This window comes from Panthera onca, chromosome B4, assembly GCF_046562875.1.
Source record: "Panthera onca isolate mPanOnc1 chromosome B4, mPanOnc1 haplotype 2, whole genome shotgun sequence".
NCBI lineage: Eukaryota > Metazoa > Chordata > Mammalia > Carnivora > Felidae > Panthera > Panthera onca.
Window position 1 is genome coordinate 141,526,759 of NC_138345.1, and position 17,826 is coordinate 141,544,584.

Genomic DNA, 17,826 nt, shown 5'->3' on the forward strand with positions numbered 1-17,826 from the left:
AGTGTGCTGATAGCATGTTCTTGGAAGAGGAAAGACAGTTTTCCCCACACAGTATTAAGGATCGATTAATCTGACCTGATTAACCTGACCCCTTGTAACCACTGACATGCGCCATCTTGACACAGAGGGACAGAGCTGCCCTTCAATCCGTGTTTGGAACAGGAAATGTGCTTACAGCCTGCATGAGGGGCAGACCCCGAGCTTGCACAAAGCTAGAACCTCAGATGATATGGGACCTCAGAAGGGTAACTCGGAATGAAGGTCCTGGCCTTGGGACAGAGGGAGGGGGCTGCACCCAGGAGTCGGGGGCGGGGGGGGGGGGGGGGAACCTGAACAGGAAGTTGGGAACTCCTCTGAGCCTGAACCAGTTAAGCTAAAGGGCTCCTGCCTGGCCTGATGCCTGATGCCTGGGGGGGTGGGGGTGGGAGGTCACACTGCTGATTGGTCAGGAGGCCACAGGGCTTTGTGAAGTCGCTAGGGTTCCAGGCCAGGCTGGGGCAGGAGGATGGTGGAGATGCTGCCAACTGCCATCCTGCTGGTCTTGGCTGTGTCTGTGGTTGCCAAAGATAACGCCACGTGTGAGTAAGTGTCAGGGACACCTTTGGGATGTGTGTGGAGAGAGTGTCTTCTGAATAGTAAGCCCCACCCAGACTCTCTGTCCAGGGCGAGGGAGGAGGCCAAGCGCGGGCCTTAGTCGTTCCTGGGTCTCACAGGTGTGACCTACACCCCCAACTCAGACCGTCCTTGTTCCCAGCTTCATCAGCCCATGGGCCCCAGGGCTGACCCCTGGGTTCCTGTGGCTCCCACAGCACAGACACTGGGACCTCTTCCTCACCTGGAGACTGGCCTCACTGCCTCTGGAACATCAAGTCTTACTTTTTAGGAGGCCTTTTATTCCCACAGATACTGAGGTGTCCCCACCTGTGTATGACTCCTAAGGCCCCAGGATACCATCGCGCCATGCCTCTGGGATCCCCCCTCCAACTTAGACTCCTACAGCCTCCAAGATACCCCCAAACTATTGTGGCCTCTCCCCGGCTCCCAGAATTCCTGTCCCTGGACCCCCGCGGCTCCCCATACCTGGGGCCACTGGACCTGCGTTGGCTACTCTGCCTCCTCTGCCACCACCCACCCCTGCCTTGCAGCCTCGACACCTCTAGCCTCCCCGTCTGCCTAGGGATCTCCTACATTTCTAGGGCCCTTACTGTCTGTCCTGCTTCCCGTGGCCCTTTCTTTCCCCCAAACCATTTCCCGGACGCTGTGGTTCCTGGACTCGCCACCACCCGACAGCGCTTCTCCTCAGCATCGTCCCCCCTGGACTCTACCTACTCTGGGCCACCCCACTTTCAGCAGACCCCTAGCCTTACCTCCCCCATTGTGCAGGTAGGACAGGCTGGACCTGTTCTCGGTTTGAACCGTGCCCCTGGTCTCTCCTCAGTGGCCCCTGTGGGTTACGGTTCAGGCAGAACCCACAAGGGAGTGTCCGTATCGTCGGAGGGCAGGATGCGGCACTCGGGGCTTGGCCCTGGATGGTCAGCCTCCAGGTCTTCACTTCCCACAACAACCGAAGGTACCACGCGTGCGGAGGCACCCTGCTGAACTCCCACTGGTTGCTGACGGCTGCTCACTGCTTCGGTTCCAAAAAGTACGTGTGGGAACGCGTGGAGGGAGGTCTTCAGGAAGGCTGTTCTGGGGCAGGGACTTTCCCCAGAGCTCTCTGTGCAGCCTCCCGGGCCTAGTGGCGACCAGACCTTTGACAGGGGAGGGCTCTGAGGGTCACCATCACCAGAGGTTTCTGTCGAGCCAGTCCCTACTGAGGATAACCTGGCTTGCCTCTGTGCCCACAGAAAAGTATATGACTGGAGACTGATTTTTGGAGCAAGGGAAATTGTGTATGGGAGCGATAAACCAGTGAAGCCGCCTCAACAGGAGAGATATGTCGAGAAAATCATCATCCATGAGAAATACGTCCCCAGTTTAGAGTACAATGACATTGCCCTCTTGAAGATCACCCCTCCAGTTCCATGTGGGCAGTTCATCGGATCCGGCTGCCTGCCCCAATTTAGGGCAGGCCCACCCAGAGTCTCCCAGGCCTGCTGGGTGGCTGGCTGGGGATTCTTAAGAGAGAATGGTGAGTATGGAGGGGGCTCTCAAGGGGGGACACTGCTGGTCATTCTCTTGGTGGTCTCTGAGGGGAAGGGGTAATATGTGCTGCCTGGTGGAGTGACCCCCAGGCCCCACCAGAGTCCTGTAAGTAGGTTCCGTTTTATAGCTGGAGAAACTGTTCAAAGCCTCACAACTTATGACTAGTGTGGTCGCCGAAGGGAAGGCTGAACTCAGGCACAGGAGAACCTTGGTGCTCTTAGCACGGGGTCTAGCCTGTGTCTGTATCTGGGGCCTGGAGCCTAGCTGCTGCATTCTGGAAGCGGGTGCTCCTGAAACTTGGAGAAGAGCTCTGGATAGGGTCTTGTGGCTGTGGGCCAGTCCCTCTCCTCTCTGGCCCTCCATTTCCCCATCTGTGAATGGAAGGGGCCGGTCACGTGGTCTCTGAGCTCTGAGCCCCCTGAGCCCAGCCCTCCTGGTTCTGATCAGTGCACCTCTCCTCCCCACCCTTGGTGGTCACAATGCCAGAACCCACCCTGCCCTTTGGAGTTACTTCGTTTTCACTGTAGGAGAGGTTTTTTGCAGGTCAGCAGTGGGCAGCAAGGGTTTGACCAGCAGGTTAGGCCTTTCGGGTTTCCAAAGGTGGTCTCATGGAAATCTTTACCCAGTCACACTGGGGATGTGAAACAAGACTGAAATCTCTTGTGTCCCTTGATAATGGAAAATCGAGGGCTCCCAATTCAAGGCACTGCAGTCGTTTCGAGTCACAAGTCAGGCTTTCCTGGTGACAGAACCTTGGTAGTTTCAGGGTGCTCCCTGTAACTCTTCTTTCTTAAGGCTGGTTCCGCTCTCGGGCAGGTTTGCTGTCCGTTCTGTCCCTCAGGGAAGGGCTTCTCTTCCCAGGCACCCTAGCTTTCACTGGCCTCTGCTGGCCCGTGGCCTTCTCTCCCTGGCCCGGGGTGTCAACCTCTGTCTGGCTGTTGATGTCCATGGCTCTGCCGTGGCCTCTAGAGCATTCTTTTTTTCCCACTCACCGGCCTACCCTGCTCTGCCCACCCACTTGGACATGGGCACAGCAGTGCGGGGTTCTTGCTGTCCCTGGGGGGACTGATCTCAGGGTTCCCATCTACACCCCCACCCCCACCCTCACCTTTGCTATCCTTTTGCTCAAAAGGATTCTAGGCTCCCAGCTACACCCTGGACATCATGCAAAGTCTCTTTTGTTCTAGAATTCCCCTCAACGTAATGGGTTTTCTATCATTTTTTGGTGAACACTCCCCCACCGCCAAGACCAAGTCTTAAAGAAATCTCCAGCCTCCAAAGTTCTGTGACATTCCTTCAGACCTTTCTTTTTCTATGTCCTCCTTGAACCCATACGCTCTGGGGCTGAAAGGGCACTTTGGGGGTGGTCTTCCTTTTCTACTGAATTTTGAATGCTTGCAGACCTTTTTAGCATTTTTCCTGTAAAGCCAAGGTGTCGGGATTGAGAACCCCCTTTCTGTTTCAGGACACCTGGCTCTTGACAATGAATCTTGTGGCTGTCCAGACTCTGTAGGCTGTGGCATAGATTTAAAAGGTCACCTTAGGGGTGCCTGGGTGGCTCAGTCGGTTAAGCGTCCAACTTTGGCTCAGGTCACGATCTCACGGTTTGTGAGTTCGAGCCCCACGTCGGGCTCTGTGCTGACAGCTCGGAGCCTGGAGCCTGCTTCAGATTCTGTGCCTCCCTCTCTCTCTGCCTCTCCCCCACTTGTGCTCTGTCTCTCTCTCTCTCTCTCTCTCTCAAAATTAGGTAAAAAATGTAAAAAAAAAAAAAAAGCTCACCTTAAATGAGCAGGCTTCTTGTGGCAATTTCAGTGTCACCCCTGTCTCAGGGACGGGGCACATACAACACTCTCACTGCTGCTTGGATGGTACACAAAGCTGAGCTAAAGGGACCCAAAACATGTTCAAAGCCACACAGACGCACATTCAGCTGTTTTCCGGGTGCCTACTGTGTGCCTAGCTCCCCCCCCCCTCCCCCGCCCTTGCTGCATGTGGCTCTGGCTTCACGTTGGCCTGCATCGCCATGTTCCAGGTCTGACTGCCACCTCGCCACCTGTATGCAGGCAATTTCAGACTCCCCCACCAGGCGGTGGCTGGGCTGTGGGTGATGCTGTAGGGGGGCCCTTCTGTTTGTGGGGGCCACTGGTGAAGGGGGAATGGCCGCACCTATTCTTGAGCTCTGTCTAAGCCAGATGCGAGGTTGGCTGATTGAGGCATCGCCTGGGCTGGACCTTCCTTAGCCCGAAGGTCATGATGGAGCATCTGGGGCTGTAAAGGAAGTTCTGACTTGACTTCAGGTCATTCCAACCGCCTACGCCCCTGACAGGTCTGTCTGTGTGTGGACACGACCCCACAGCTCTTCCCTTTATAGAATCTCCTCAAAGCAGAAGGGAGGCACGCGGGAGGGACACCTCCCGTCCACAGCTGAGCAGAGGCATCCCGGGTGAAAAGCAGGGAGTGTGACCCAGAGCTGTGCTATGGGGGATGAGACGTGTGTCTCGGGCTTAAGTGTAGAGGAAAACCTTGGTCTGAATCCCGGCCTCACCACTTCCCTGCCAGGACGAAGTGGAGGAAAGGCGAGTCACAGCCCTCCACGCAGGGGGTTGCTGTGGGCTGTAAATGAGGTGACACACTCTGGCTGTTAATCTGCCCTCAGCACACACAGCCCTGGAGCCGCATCTGCATCTACCGACTGCACACGCCCACCTGCACCCCACACCCTGCCTGCTCTTCTCCTCAGGGTTATATGAGGAGAGGCCAGGGGCATTCGCTCCCACGGGTTTAATGGTTTTATTTCATGGGTTTAGTCAGAGCATTTGGGGGCGATGGGATTCTGTGGGGGGACAGGGCAGGGCTTTCCCAGCACATGTCTGTGCTCGCTGACCCCTGAGCCAGGCGCCTGGCTGCAGCCTACAGGACGTCACCTACACTGCAGGAGGCGCGCGTGACCCTCATCGATCTCGACTTATGTAACTCCACCCAGTGGTACAACGGGCGCATCCGGTCCACCAACGTGTGCGCGGGCTACCCTGAAGGCAAGATTGACACGTGCCAGGTAACTCCCCTCAGGTGCCCACTTCCAGCCGACCTCTTGTTTGAGTCCCTCTTGTTTAGCTACACTACCGCTAGGGCCCTGCTCCAGTGACCCCTTCCCTGGCCCCATCTTCCAGCAGCGAGGGTGGGGAGAGACACTAACCTGCTGCCCCTACAGAGGACCAGCCGCCACACCGAGAGCTTATTCTGCCATGGCACAGGGGTCAAACCACCCAACCGCCACCCCTGAAGAGAATGCTTGCCTCTCTTCGCCAGAAATCAAAACCTCCCAATCCACGTGTACACAAGCCAATGTATGCGTGAAGCCACATGCATGGACGCATGGGTCGCTTACTCCCTCCTCACTGGAAGGAAACCCACGACAATCCATACCCTTCTCACATTCCAACCGAAGATGTTGGTACCGACTCAAAGTTTGCCACAACCACTGTGTTCATGGCAGCAGGAAGTCATGTGATCCAGAGACTGTCCTTCCAGAGCCTATGGCCCTTCTGGGCAGGGGAAAAGTGGCTCAGGCAGAGAGTGACTCTCGTGTCCTTCTGGGCAGGGGGACAGCGGCGGTCCTCTCATGTGCAGAGACAACGTGGCAAATACCTATGTGGTCGTGGGAGTTACAAGCTGGGGGGTAGGCTGTGCCCGAGCTAAGCGCCCTGGAGTCTACACGGCCACCTGGCCCTATCTGAACTGGATTGCCTCCAAGATCGGTTCTAATGTCTTGCACATGGCTCAAGTGCCCACCCCTCCCCCTCCCACTACTCCAGCACCCCCAGTCAGACGCCCCTCTTCCCACCCTTCTGCTCGCCCTCCTTGGTACTTCCAACGCCCTGTTCAACCACTTCCCGCGCATCCCCCTGCATCTCAACCTCGACCCCGACCCCAACCCAAACCCCCAGCCCCATCCCTGCCTCCACCCCCACCCCCGCCTCCATCCCCATCCCCACCCCCTCCCGCACCCCCACCTATCACTAAACCTCCCCAAGTGCTTTCTTTTGCCAAGCGGCTACAGCAACTCATAGAGATCTTGAAGGGGAAGACCTTTTCTAGCGCAAAGGGGTATTATGAAATGGAGACCACAGACCTCCCCGAACTGATGGCTGCTTCCTGATCCAACCCCATTCCCAACAGACCCAGTGAGCCCTTCACTCTTGAGAAAAAAAAAGATGAAATAAATAACTATAACTATAACTATAAATACATATCCATGAAGAGATGCTTTCTGGAGTTCTTCCTACCTGCCCTCTCCAACTCAGTCCAAACCCTCCCACATCAAATCTATCCTTCCTCTTTCACCCTCCAACAAGGTGGACTTGCTTATATGTTAACATCAGTTGTGGTTTTTTAAATCTTGATTTTTATCTTTATTTTTATAAAGGCTTTTTTTTTTTTTTTTTTTTTGAGAGAGAGAGAGAGCACAACCAGGGGAGGGGCGGAGAGAGAGGAAGACAGAGGATCTGAAGTGGCTCTGTGTTGACAGCAGTGAGCCTGACGTGGGGCTCGAACTCACGAACCATGAGATCATGACCTGAGCTGAAGTTGGGTGCTCAACCAAGTGAGCCACCCAGGTGCCCCTAAATCTTGATTTTTAAAGTTGGAACAAGGTGACCTGGGGCCATAGGCCAGTTATGGCCTTTATTTCACACTCAGTGTCTCTGTATATTAAATTAGTAGGGGTGGGTGCTGGCAGTACTCCTGTGAGCTGAACTGATTCAGAAGGAGGGGTGTGCATCTGAATCCATTGGAAGAATGACCCCAATCTGAAGTTTTGTAGAGTGGCCGACCAGTGCTCAGTCTGCATGGCCGACCCCAGGCAGGAGTCTGCCCTCAACCAGAATTGCTCATGTCCATTTGTAAATCCTGAGAAAGATCTTGATGGGCTCAGGTCAACTGCCTACTCTGGTCTGGGCATAAACCAAACCTAAATGCTGGATTAACCACTTGAGAATTAAAGATGGCAAGCTCCAAGGGCGCCTGGGTGGCTCAGTAGGTTAAGTGTCCAATCTTGACTTTGGCTCAGGTCATGATCTCATGTTCATGGGTTTGAGCCCCGTGTCGGGCTCTGTGCTGACAGTGAGGAGCCTGCTTGGGATTCTCTCTCTCTGTCTCTCTCTCCCCCTCCCCTGCTTGCTCTCTCTCTCTCTCTCTCTCTCTCTCAAAACATATAAAAGTAAGCTTAAAAAAAGAAAAGATGGCAGGCCCCAGAAAGAAACCCTCTTGGCTCCTGGCTGGGCAGTTGCTGCAAGAAGCATCCATTCTCTTCTCTGTTCACCAAACTGTGCACGTTTCATGTGCGAGATGGTCCCATGTGCTGGTTGCAAAGACAGATGGCAGAAGGTGCAGGAGCATGAGGGAGGAACCTGGGGTGAGGAAGACCAAGGACCCTGTCCTCTTCCTGCTGGGGCGGCAACAGAGACGGATGAAGCAGCACGCGTCTTCATTTTCAGGATTCATCAGTCTGACTGGGTTCAAACAAACACCCTGCTTTACCCCTCCTCAGCTGTGTGGCCTTGGGAATATGGCCAGAGGGTTGTGTGACAATGAAATTAGGACAGATAGGAAGCATTCAGAGCAGAGTTGACACGCTGTAAATGCTGTAATTTAGAGCCAACTGGCGAGGAGATGCTGGGTAACCTCCTGTTTATCTGCAGAGGCGCTCTGGTGCATACCATCTGCACACTCATGATCCCTGAAATGCTAGGCTACAAAGGAAAGCTTGCAAATTGGTCTGGGTGGCCCATAGCTCTGTAGTGTAGCAATGTTTGATTAAATTAAAACCCCACATTTTATCTGCCTTGGCTAAGAACTGACATTGCTAAGATTGTCCATTATTCTTTTTGTTGGCTTTGGTCTGTCTCTTCTAAAGCCAGTTTCTTACTCTCCCTACTGGGTGCATAAGCTTTGTACCCTGGTGTCAGATGCTAGATATCCTCTAAACACTGAATAAAACTCAGAGTCAGTCACACAGCGAGACAGAAACCAAGCTATGGGCCACGTGATCCAGAACAGAAACAGTCATGGCAGCAGCTCCGGACCTGCCCTCACCCTTCCTGGGCAGTCCTGAATCCTGAGCCAGAGCCCCGTGGATCTGCAGGTGGGAGTGGTGGGGCAAGGTGTGCTCAGGCTAGGGAATGGGGGTGGGTGTGGAGGGTTTGGGACAAGTTTGGAGGAGCTACAGTACCAGTGGTTTCCTTCCACCTTCAGATCATCCCTCCTCCTCAGAGCCTCCCAGGATCCAGAACACATTCTTCTGGCACTCTCTCTTCTTCTGTTTTTTTAAGCATTTATTTTTTTTTATTATTTTTTAAAAATTTACAGCCAAGTTAGTTAGCATCTAGTCTAACAATGATTTCAGGAGTAGATTCCTTAATGCCCCTTACCCATTTAGCCCATCCCTGCTCCCACACCCCCTCCAGTAAACCTCTGTTTGTTCTCCTTATTTAAGAGTCTCTTATGTTTTGTCCCCCTCCCTGTTTTTATATTCTTTTTGCTTCCCTTCCCTTATGTTCATCTGTTCTGTGTCTTAAAGTCCTCACATGAGTGAAGCCATATGATACTTGTCTTTCTCTAATTTCACGTAGCATAATACCCTCTAGTTCCATCCACGTAGTTGCACATGGCAAGATTTCATTCTTTTTGATTGCCGAGTAATACTCCATTATATATATATATATATATATATATATATATATATATATATACACACCACATATTCTATATCCATTCATCCATCGATGGACATTTGGGCTCTTTATATACTTTGGCTGTTGTTGATAGTGCTGCTATAAACATTGGAGTACGTGTGTCCCTTCGAAACAGCATACCTGTATCCCTTGGATAAATACCTCATAGTGCAGTTGCTGGGTCGTAGAGTAGTTCTTACTTTTTTGCGGCACCTCCATACTGTTTTCCAGAGTGGCTGTACCCGTTTACATTCCCACCAGCAGCGCAAAAGAGATCCTCTTTCTCCGGATCCCCGCCAACATCTGCTGTTGCCTGAGTTGTTAGTGTTCGCTATTCTGACAGGAGTGAGGTGGTATCTCATTGTGGTTTTGATTTGTATTTCCCTGATGATGAGTGATGTGGAGCATTTTTTCATGTGTCGGTTGGCCATCTGGATGTCTTCTTTGGAGAAATTTCTACTCATGTCTTTTGCTCATTTCTTCACTGGATTATTTGTTTTTTGGGTGTTGAGTTTGATAAGTTCTTCATAGGTTTTGGATACTAACCCTATATCTGATATGTCTTTGCAAATATCTTCTCTCATTCCATTGGTTGTCTTTTAGTTTTGCTGATTGTTTCCTTTGATGTCCAGAAGCTTTTTATTTTGACGAGGTTCCAATAGTTCATTTTTGCTTTTGTTTCCCTTGCCTCTGGAGACGTGTTGAGTAAGAAGTTGCTGTGGCCAAGATCAAAGAGGTTGTTGCCTGCTTTCTCCTTGACAATTTTGATGGCTTCCTGTCTCACACTTAGGTCTTTTGCCCATTTTGAGTTTATTTTTGTGTATGGTGTAAGAAAGTGGTCCAGGTTCATTCTTTTGCATGTCGCTGTCCAGTTTTCCCAGCACCACTTGCTGAAGAGACTGTCTTTATTCCATTGGATATTCTTGCCTGCTTTGTCAAAGATTAGTTGGCCATATGTTTGTGGGTCCATTTCTGGGTTCTCTACTCTGTTCCATTGATTTGAGTGTCTGTTTTTGTGCCAATGCACTCTCTCTTCTTTACACACTCGAATCCTCATCCCTCTCTCCTCATTGGGCCTGTCATCTGTCGCTGACACTTGGGTCTCCTCCCTGGAGAGACAGAGCCTATGCTTGGGGAACACTCGTGGGAGGCCATGGATTGGGTAGAACCTGCAGAATCCACGTGATGGTTTCTCGTGTATCTTCTGGAAACTTTCCATGCCCATGAATATATTTGTATATAATCTAATCCCCTTATTCGCTGTTTATGCTAGTCTGACTTCCTTTTTCATGTAGCAAATTAGGCATATTTCCATCTTAGCACATAGGGCCCCACCTCCTCTAAATTATGTTCTGCAGTAGGGCTCCACATTTCCTTCTTGGGAGGGAATATCTAGCCTTCCGCTTTAGCCTTCCCTCAATGTGCCCATTTCCTCATATGTAAGCCAACACTGGTTTATATCAAACTGATGTTTGCAAAACTAACAGATGTTCTAATTTACATTTTAAAAATTATGAATGAATTTGTTTATAAGTGAAATGAGGCTCTTCTGATAGCCTTCATGTCCCTGTGGATATTGTAACCCTGAAACGGCTCCCAGATCCCGGAGCAGGTACTGCTGCACAGGGATGGAAAGAACAGGGGAGAAACACACAGGCTGCATGATGAGCCAGCACCAGAGGGCATCAGGGCATCTGAGGGATACGCTCACTGCTTCCTTGTAGGGTGGTTAGGCAAATGATAAGTATTTTTAAAGAATAGAATTCATACTGAATTTTATTGCTAAGAACAGTAACAAAGTGATTTGACAGTGGCTAAATCTGTGCACATGGTAAAACCCTGACTCCTGAGCGTTCGGCGGGGGGGGGGGGGGAGGGGTAGACGTACAATAATGAATGTAGGTACAAGAGCTAATTGTGAATTTGATACATACATGAAATTTTATATTTTCAAGGAAAAAAATAATCCCAATGAATATAATTTTGGTAAATTAAAAATTTTTTAAAAATTCTTTTGCATTGATTTATTTTTGAGAGACAGAGTGAGACGGTGTGAGAGTGGGGGAGGGGCAGATAGGAGACACAGAATCCGAAGCAGGCTCCAGGCTCTGAACAAGCTGTCAGCACAGAGCCCCACATGGGGCTCGAACCCACAAACTGTAAAATCATGACCCGAGCTGAAGTCTGACACTCAACCGACTGAGCCACCCAGGAACCCCTAATTTTGGTAAATTTTAAGTGGAAGCAGAAAAAATGGAGGTAGTTCATTCTTTTTTAAAAGTTTATTTATTTTGAGAGAGAGAGAGAGAGAGAGAATCCCAAGCAGGCTGTGCACCATCAGCACAGAGCCTGACCTGGGGCTCGAACTCCAAATCATGAGATCATGATCTGAGCCAAAATCAAGAGTCAGACACTCAACTGACTGAGCCACTCAGGCTTCCCAGTAGTTCATCTTTAATGTGTAGAAAACTGATCAAGAAACAGAAATCAGCTTAATGCAGTTTTCTGCAGAAAGTACTCTTGGACCAAGAATCATCAGTGACCTGCTTCTAGTCACTATAGTTGAGCCCATATACATCTCTTGGGTAAATACTCGGTGCAATGGCTGGGTAGTATGTCGGTGTGAATTTTGACATATGAATGCACCCAGGGCACCAGCACCACAGTCAATATAGTGAACCTGCCCATCGCTCTGAAGGCTCCCTTCTGGCGTTCTGTCATCACTGCAGCCCCACTGGCCCAAGCAACTTCTGATCTGTCTCTCTCATTGTGTATTCATTTGCACTAAAAAATTATAAATGCAATCATACAGTGACTGCCCTTTTTTTGTCTAGCTTCTTTCATTCAGTGCAATCATTTTGAGATTTGTCTCTGTGGCAGTGTGTTCCAGCAGTTTCCTGGTCACTGATGAGTGCTCCACTGTGTGGCTGAACCACAATTTGTTGTTCTGTTCACCAGGCGATGGACTTTCAGCTGTTCACAGTTTTTGGCCATTGCAAATAAAGGAGCTATGAGCATTTGTACACAAGTCTTTGTGTGGGCATATGCTTTCATATCCCTTGGCTAAGTACTTATGTGCTGGATCATGTGGTAGGTGTGTGGTTAGCATTTTTTTTTTTAAAGATTTTTTAAAAAATTTTTTACATTGATTTATTTTTGAGAAACAGAGTGGGACAAATTGTGCGCAGGGGAGGGGCAGAGAGAGAAGGAGACACAGAATCTGAAGCAGGCTCCAGGCTCTGAGCAAGCTGTCAGCACAGAGCCCGATGTGGGGCTCGAACTCACAAACTGTGAGATCACGACCTGAGCCGAAGTCGGACGCTCAACCGACTGAGCCACCCAGGCGCCCCTGGTTAGCATTTTTAAAAATTGCCAAAACGTGTTTTCAAGGTGGTTGCCATATTCTACACCCCCATCAGCTGTGTCTGAGAGTCTGTACCTTTAACGCCTCGCCAAAACTTGGTGTGCTTGGTCTTCTCATTTTAGCCATTCTTATAGGTTGTGTGGTAATATGTCATTTGTGGGTTTCCCCCACAAATGTAGTTTATAAGTAAGTTTGAAGTATTATCAGTGAGGCAATAGGGCAAGAATATTTGACAGTAGCAAAATGTGGGAGGGCACAAAATGTGGGAGGGAAAGAAGGAAGCAGAGAGAAAAAGGCATAAAATTAAATTTGTCCAAATAGAATTTAAGTTTTTCAAGCATCATAAACATCAATGGAAAACATGTGAAGGGCACACGATAGCGACAGCCGTGAAGTTTCGCCGTTAAGATCCTGCTAACGTCTTTGCTGCATCAGTTCCAGGGGAGGCCTGATGAAGAAGCTGGCGGTCTGCCTCCCATGTAAAGATATTCCAGTTTCCAACCCCGCAGAGCCTCCCTGAGGGAGAGCAACACTTTGTGTTGAAAACAAAGTCCTCAGGGCACCTGGCTAAGCTCAGTGTAGAGTGTGCCACTCTTGATCTTGGGGTCCCGAGTTCAAGCCCCATGTTGGGCATAGAGATTACTTTTAAAAAATTCAAAACAAAAACAAAAACAAGCAACAATAAACAAACACACGCAAGTCAACAACTTAGCCACAGTTTATCCCCCACTTTTAGGGTGATGATAGGTTTGTCCTTCACAAGAAGCATTTCCTGTGCTGCCTTATTGACCTTTCTATTGTTCGTTTAGTTCCAATGTATGCTTTGGTCTTGCTCCGCAAAGTCTTTCCTTCTCCCCAAAGCTCTAGGAAATCCCAGTTTTGATCTGCATGCTCAGTGAGAATTCATTCATTTCCATGATATTTTCATAAAGAAGAAGATAAACAGTGCAGAGAGAGCCCAGGGCTGGGACCTAAATTGGCCCTAAATCCTCCTGCGTGGCTTGAGCTGTTGCTCAATTGACCTTGTTAGGCAAGTGTGTGCCAGTGTGTCAGATTCATGCTACATATCAGCCCAGACAGATCCCGGAGTGTGGTTAGGGTAAAATGATTCTTCAGGCTATATACTTCAGGAATATTTATAAAATTTAACCTAATTCTGGGTTTTTAAATTTGTGAGATAAGAATCCAAGCTTCAATAATTTTCACCTCGATTAAGATGACTTAACTGCTGCATTATAGTAAAGCAGTTAAAGTGTTCTTGCCGTACAGAATGGGATCGTGAAGACGGCCTGGTCATGGTGATGTGGGGTCAGTGATGGTGAATGGGCTGTCCTACCGTTTCAGCTTCTACTTTGCTCTCCAGTCACCGAAACACTGTCTACTCACAGTAAATGTATATATTTTTCACACACACAGCTTGGTTCAGATTACTTTGTAGAATATAGGCCACTTTCAAAATTATAATCAACATTCCTAAAAGCAAACAAAACAAAACAAAACAAAACAAAAATTCTACACATTTCTTCTTCCAAAGCCTTTGAAAACGAACCTCAAACATTCCGAAAAGTGGTGCTCTGCATTTATGCAAGATGCAGCTATTAGAAAGTAAGGAAGGAGCAAATTAATAATTGTGGCAATACGATAATTTGAAAATTATACTTGGATCCTGTGAGTTCAACCAAATGTTAGCTTATGGCTGCATCAAACCAAGATTTAATGAACATTCTAATCAGTTTAAACTTTGTATTATTGCTCTTCTTTTAAGGAAATAAATTCTCTAATACCAGTGCCATATCCTCTAGGTAATTTGTTTAATGTGATTCTACCCAAGACTGGTGATTGTTACCTCCTAACTACGCCCCAAGTGCATAGGTACTCTGTGAGCTATACAGGACAGGATGCACTTTGGGAAGATTAGACCGCACTTCTCTGTAAAGTCTTGTTCAGAAGACCATAGAATGCACCCAAAGTGACCTTCCGGAATGTTTTTCCACACTAGAGGTGATAAATAGAACTCATGTGATCACAAATTCTTATAGAAGCCAGCAAATGTTAGAATAAACTGGCTCTTCAATTTAGTGTTTCATTAATACCTAAAATCTGTTTTTGTTTATTAGTAAAATTAGCATTACTTCATCTGACAAAAGAATAAATATACTTATAAAGGTATAACTCACAAGTTAGAATTTTAAATAGACTCAGAGCTTCTTAGATTCTTTTCTTCAATCAGCAAATCTCTCTGATGTAGAGGGGAAGCCCCTATGCAGTTTGACTTTCTTTAGCTGTCTAAGGATTAAATTAAATGCCTGATTCATATTCAATGCAGGACGCTGTTTCAGTTCACATCAGACCCTGAGAATTCACTGAGAAATCTGACAAGAGGGGTGTTGCCATTATTGTTTTGTTTAATGAATGTCATAATTGTAAATACATATAATGAACTTACACTGCACCAAGAGCATCTTTTTTTTGTTTATTTTGAGAGAGCATACACGTGCATGTGCGCATGAGTGGGGGAGGGGCAGAGAGCGAGAAAGCGAGAGAGTGAGAGAGAGAGAGAGAAACAGAGAGAGAGAGAGAAACAGAGAGAGAGAGTCCCAAGCAGGCTCCGTGTTGTCAGCACTGAGACCGATGACTTGGGGCTCAATCTCATGACCATGAGATCATGATCATGAGATCATGACCTGTGCCGAAATCGAGGGTCGGATGCTCAACCGAGTGAGCCACCCGGGTGTCCCCGCACCAAGAGCGTCTTTAACAGAGGTGCTGACGGCACATATTGTAACACTGTTTTAAACTACAAATGCTAAATACCTATTTCAAATACTCTAATTTGTAAATATCTGTGATGTAACAATGGCACTTTACCACAGTGAATGGGGAACAATGCCACTTTTTTTTTTGCCCACTTTATGATTTAATTTCCTTAACCAACAATTACATTAACACTTATATGCCTTTCAAAAATGTGCAATACACAATCACAAGACTATGGAACTAGGTTTAATCATACTTTAATTAGAAAACTCACTTTTGTATTCTTATGTTTCTGGTAAAGGAAGAACAAAGTGTTAACTATAATACTTCTAATGTAATGACTTTCGTTCAAGATTATGAAAAATTTGAATATTTTCCCTCAAGACCATTTCATTTCAAATTTATGCCGTTTGTTTAGTCACCTGACCAAAAAGAAAGGAAATAAAAGGAAACAAGATACTTGTCCAGATTAAATAGAGAATGCTAACAAGCATTCAATGCATAGCTTTCTTGGTTGATCTGCCCCACATACCAGTGCAAAGTACTGTCTCACTGGGGCACCAGAAAGGAAGACCCGATCGTCTCACTCTTCACTAGGCTCAAAAATTTTCATTAAAAAAAATTTTTTTTTAATGTTTATTTTTTAGAGACAGAGCACGAGCTGGGTAGGGTCAGAGAGAGAGGGAGACATAGAATCCGAAACAGGCTCCAGGCTCTGAGCTGTCAGCACAGAGCCCGACGCGGGACTCGAACTCATGAACCTGAGCTGATCATGACCTGATCATGCATGACCTGAGCTGAAGTCAGACCCTCAACCGACTGAGCCACCCAGGCACCCCTGGGTTCAAAAAATTTTAAATCAGAGCTTTACTAAGTTTCTTTAATCCTTCTTCCAATAAGGCACGGTCACTCTGGTCAGGAAATACCCACAGCTCTGAGAGTACTTTATGTTTGGTTCTGTCCTGCTCATCCAAGCAGCAGCAACACAGCCCTTTTGAGAAGTAAAGGTAATCACCTGGCTGTTCTGATTTCTCAGGAGGCTGCTGCTGTCGTATCCAGTGCTAATGTCCTGTACCTGCACTATAACAAGTATCACACAGAATTGTGGATAGTCTTTTGGAGAATAAAAATTGTGAAACCTTTCAAATACGCTTTTGAGGTTAGTTGGAGCATAACACAAGAACTGAGAAGTCTTTTAAACTTTTTTTTTTAAAGGGGTGCCTGGGTGACTCAGTCAGTTAAGTGCCTGACTCTTGCTTTCAGCTCAGGTCATGATCTCGTGGTTCATGAGATTGAGCCCCTTGTGGGGGCTCTGCGCTGACAGTGCGGAGCCTGCTTGGGATTCTCTTTCTCTCTCTCTCTGCCCCTACCCTGCTTGTGTGCGCGCACGTTCTCTCTCTCTCAAAATAAATAAATAAACTTAAAAAAAGGAGTCTCTGAATTTGATAACCATATTTTCATAAACCTTAATCAGTTGCTGTTTCGATGTTGTGTTCATGGTTTCCAGGTATGATACGATCTTAGCAGCAACAATGGCTGTACTCACCCCATCTTTATGCAAAGGGAAGTTCCACATGGAAAACCAATGAACTAAAAGGACTTCTTTCCCATTTTCCAGGAGGCCTTCCCACCACCCACCCCTGTTTTACTGAGAAATAATTGGCATATGTTACTCTATACCTTTAAGGCATGCAGCACGATGGTTTGATTTGCAGCTATTGTGAAATGACTGCCAAGTAGATTCAACTAACATCCATCTTCTCATACGGATATAGCAAAAAGAAAAGAAAAAAGGAAAGAAAGGAGAAACATGGTTTCCTTGTGATAAGAACCTTCAGACCCTCCCCTCTGTTAGCCCCCTGGCTGTGCACCACTCAGTTGCTTCCTTTTATTCTACTCCCAACCCACTTAAAACCTGCTAATGTTTCTTCACAACGAAACCCTTCTTTAGGTGCAGCTGGCTTCAGATTTTTGGAAGAGACTGTGGTGGCTAACATATACACAACCTTCACATCGGCATTTCTTGACTTAGTTTTCCTCCTGCAATCAAATGCCCATCCCCAGCCACCGACGTGAAAACTCTCCAGTGGCCGTCCTCCTCGAGTTCTGCCACCGCCGTCAGGGTCTGCAGCATTTAGCCGTAGACGAGTCTGGAACAAATCCTGGATTCAGGAATTGTAGGCTTAAAGCCAAACATGTGAAAGGCCACCTCCATGGTCACATCTGCCCCCGTGAAAAGATGCATGTATAGCATTTCAAGGTGGCCTTTGAATTCAACTCCCTGTGCAAACAGGTCTTTTTCAGACCTGTCATGTACCTCTTGCAAGTGTCCCACAGAGGATCTCTCTTCAGTGGGTTAGTACCCACTACATTTTCATTCCGGGGGTTGTTGCAAGGCTCCACACAGTTTCCATACATTTCAGGATTTCTTTGTCATGAGGAGCCGTGAACACCAGTTTCCTGATAACCCTTGTATATGTTGTCTTGCCTGCAGTTGTGAGAGGCACTCCTGGGCTGCATCTGACAGAAAAGGTGCAGGGGTTGTACTGAGGGAAGCAAGAGGCGGGGACAAGGGCAGCGGCGCAGCGAGCTGAGCAAGTCTGTAGCTGCTAGTTGCTTGACACCGGTGTCCTACTGTCCTACGTTCCCAGGACGAAGTCCCTGTGAAGTCTTAGCAGCAGCCCTGAAGGCATTTGTGCATTCTCTGTTTGTGTTGGCGTTTCACTGTAAGGCCATTCATACAGCAAAACCCCGCCCCCATGGCAGAGTCAAGTCCTGAGGTTCTAGAAGTCATTTGGCGACAAAGATGATCTCGAAACTTCTTGCTTAC

The 17,826-nt window shown here is 48.0% G+C and overlaps 1 protein-coding gene and 1 pseudogene across 1 annotated transcript; one reads left to right on the forward strand and one right to left on the reverse strand.

Annotated features, from left to right (window-relative positions):
* Nucleotides 1-466: 466 nt before the first annotated feature.
* On the forward strand, nt 467-6,405 carry ACR (acrosin). Its single transcript, XM_060655996.3, has 5 exons — nt 467-582; nt 1,439-1,645; nt 1,848-2,131; nt 5,055-5,200; nt 5,747-6,405. The coding sequence occupies exons 1-5, from the start codon at nt 506-508 to the stop codon at nt 6,302-6,304; spliced, it is 1,272 nt and encodes a 423-aa protein (XP_060511979.1). The 5' UTR covers nt 467-505; the 3' UTR covers nt 6,305-6,405.
* Nucleotides 6,406-16,416: 10,011 nt separating this feature from the next.
* On the reverse strand, nt 16,417-17,630 carry LOC132695199 (glucose 1,6-bisphosphate synthase pseudogene; annotated as a pseudogene).
* Between the last annotated feature and the right edge of the window lie 196 nt (nt 17,631-17,826).

What these genes read in the sequence shown, in the direction of transcription:
- ACR (XM_060655996.3), top strand. Translation starts at nt 506, where the DNA reads ATGGTGGAGATGCTGCCAACTGCCATCCTGCTGGTCTTGGCTGTGTCT. An exon ending in AAAGATAACGCCACGTGTGA is followed by an intron (nt 583 to 1,438) that starts GTAAGTGTCAGG and finishes GTCTCTCCTCAG; the next exon opens with TGGCCCCTGTGGGTTACGGT. An exon ending in GCAAGATTGACACGTGCCAG is followed by an intron (nt 5,201 to 5,746) that starts GTAACTCCCCTC and finishes CCTTCTGGGCAG; the next exon opens with GGGGACAGCGGCGGTCCTCT.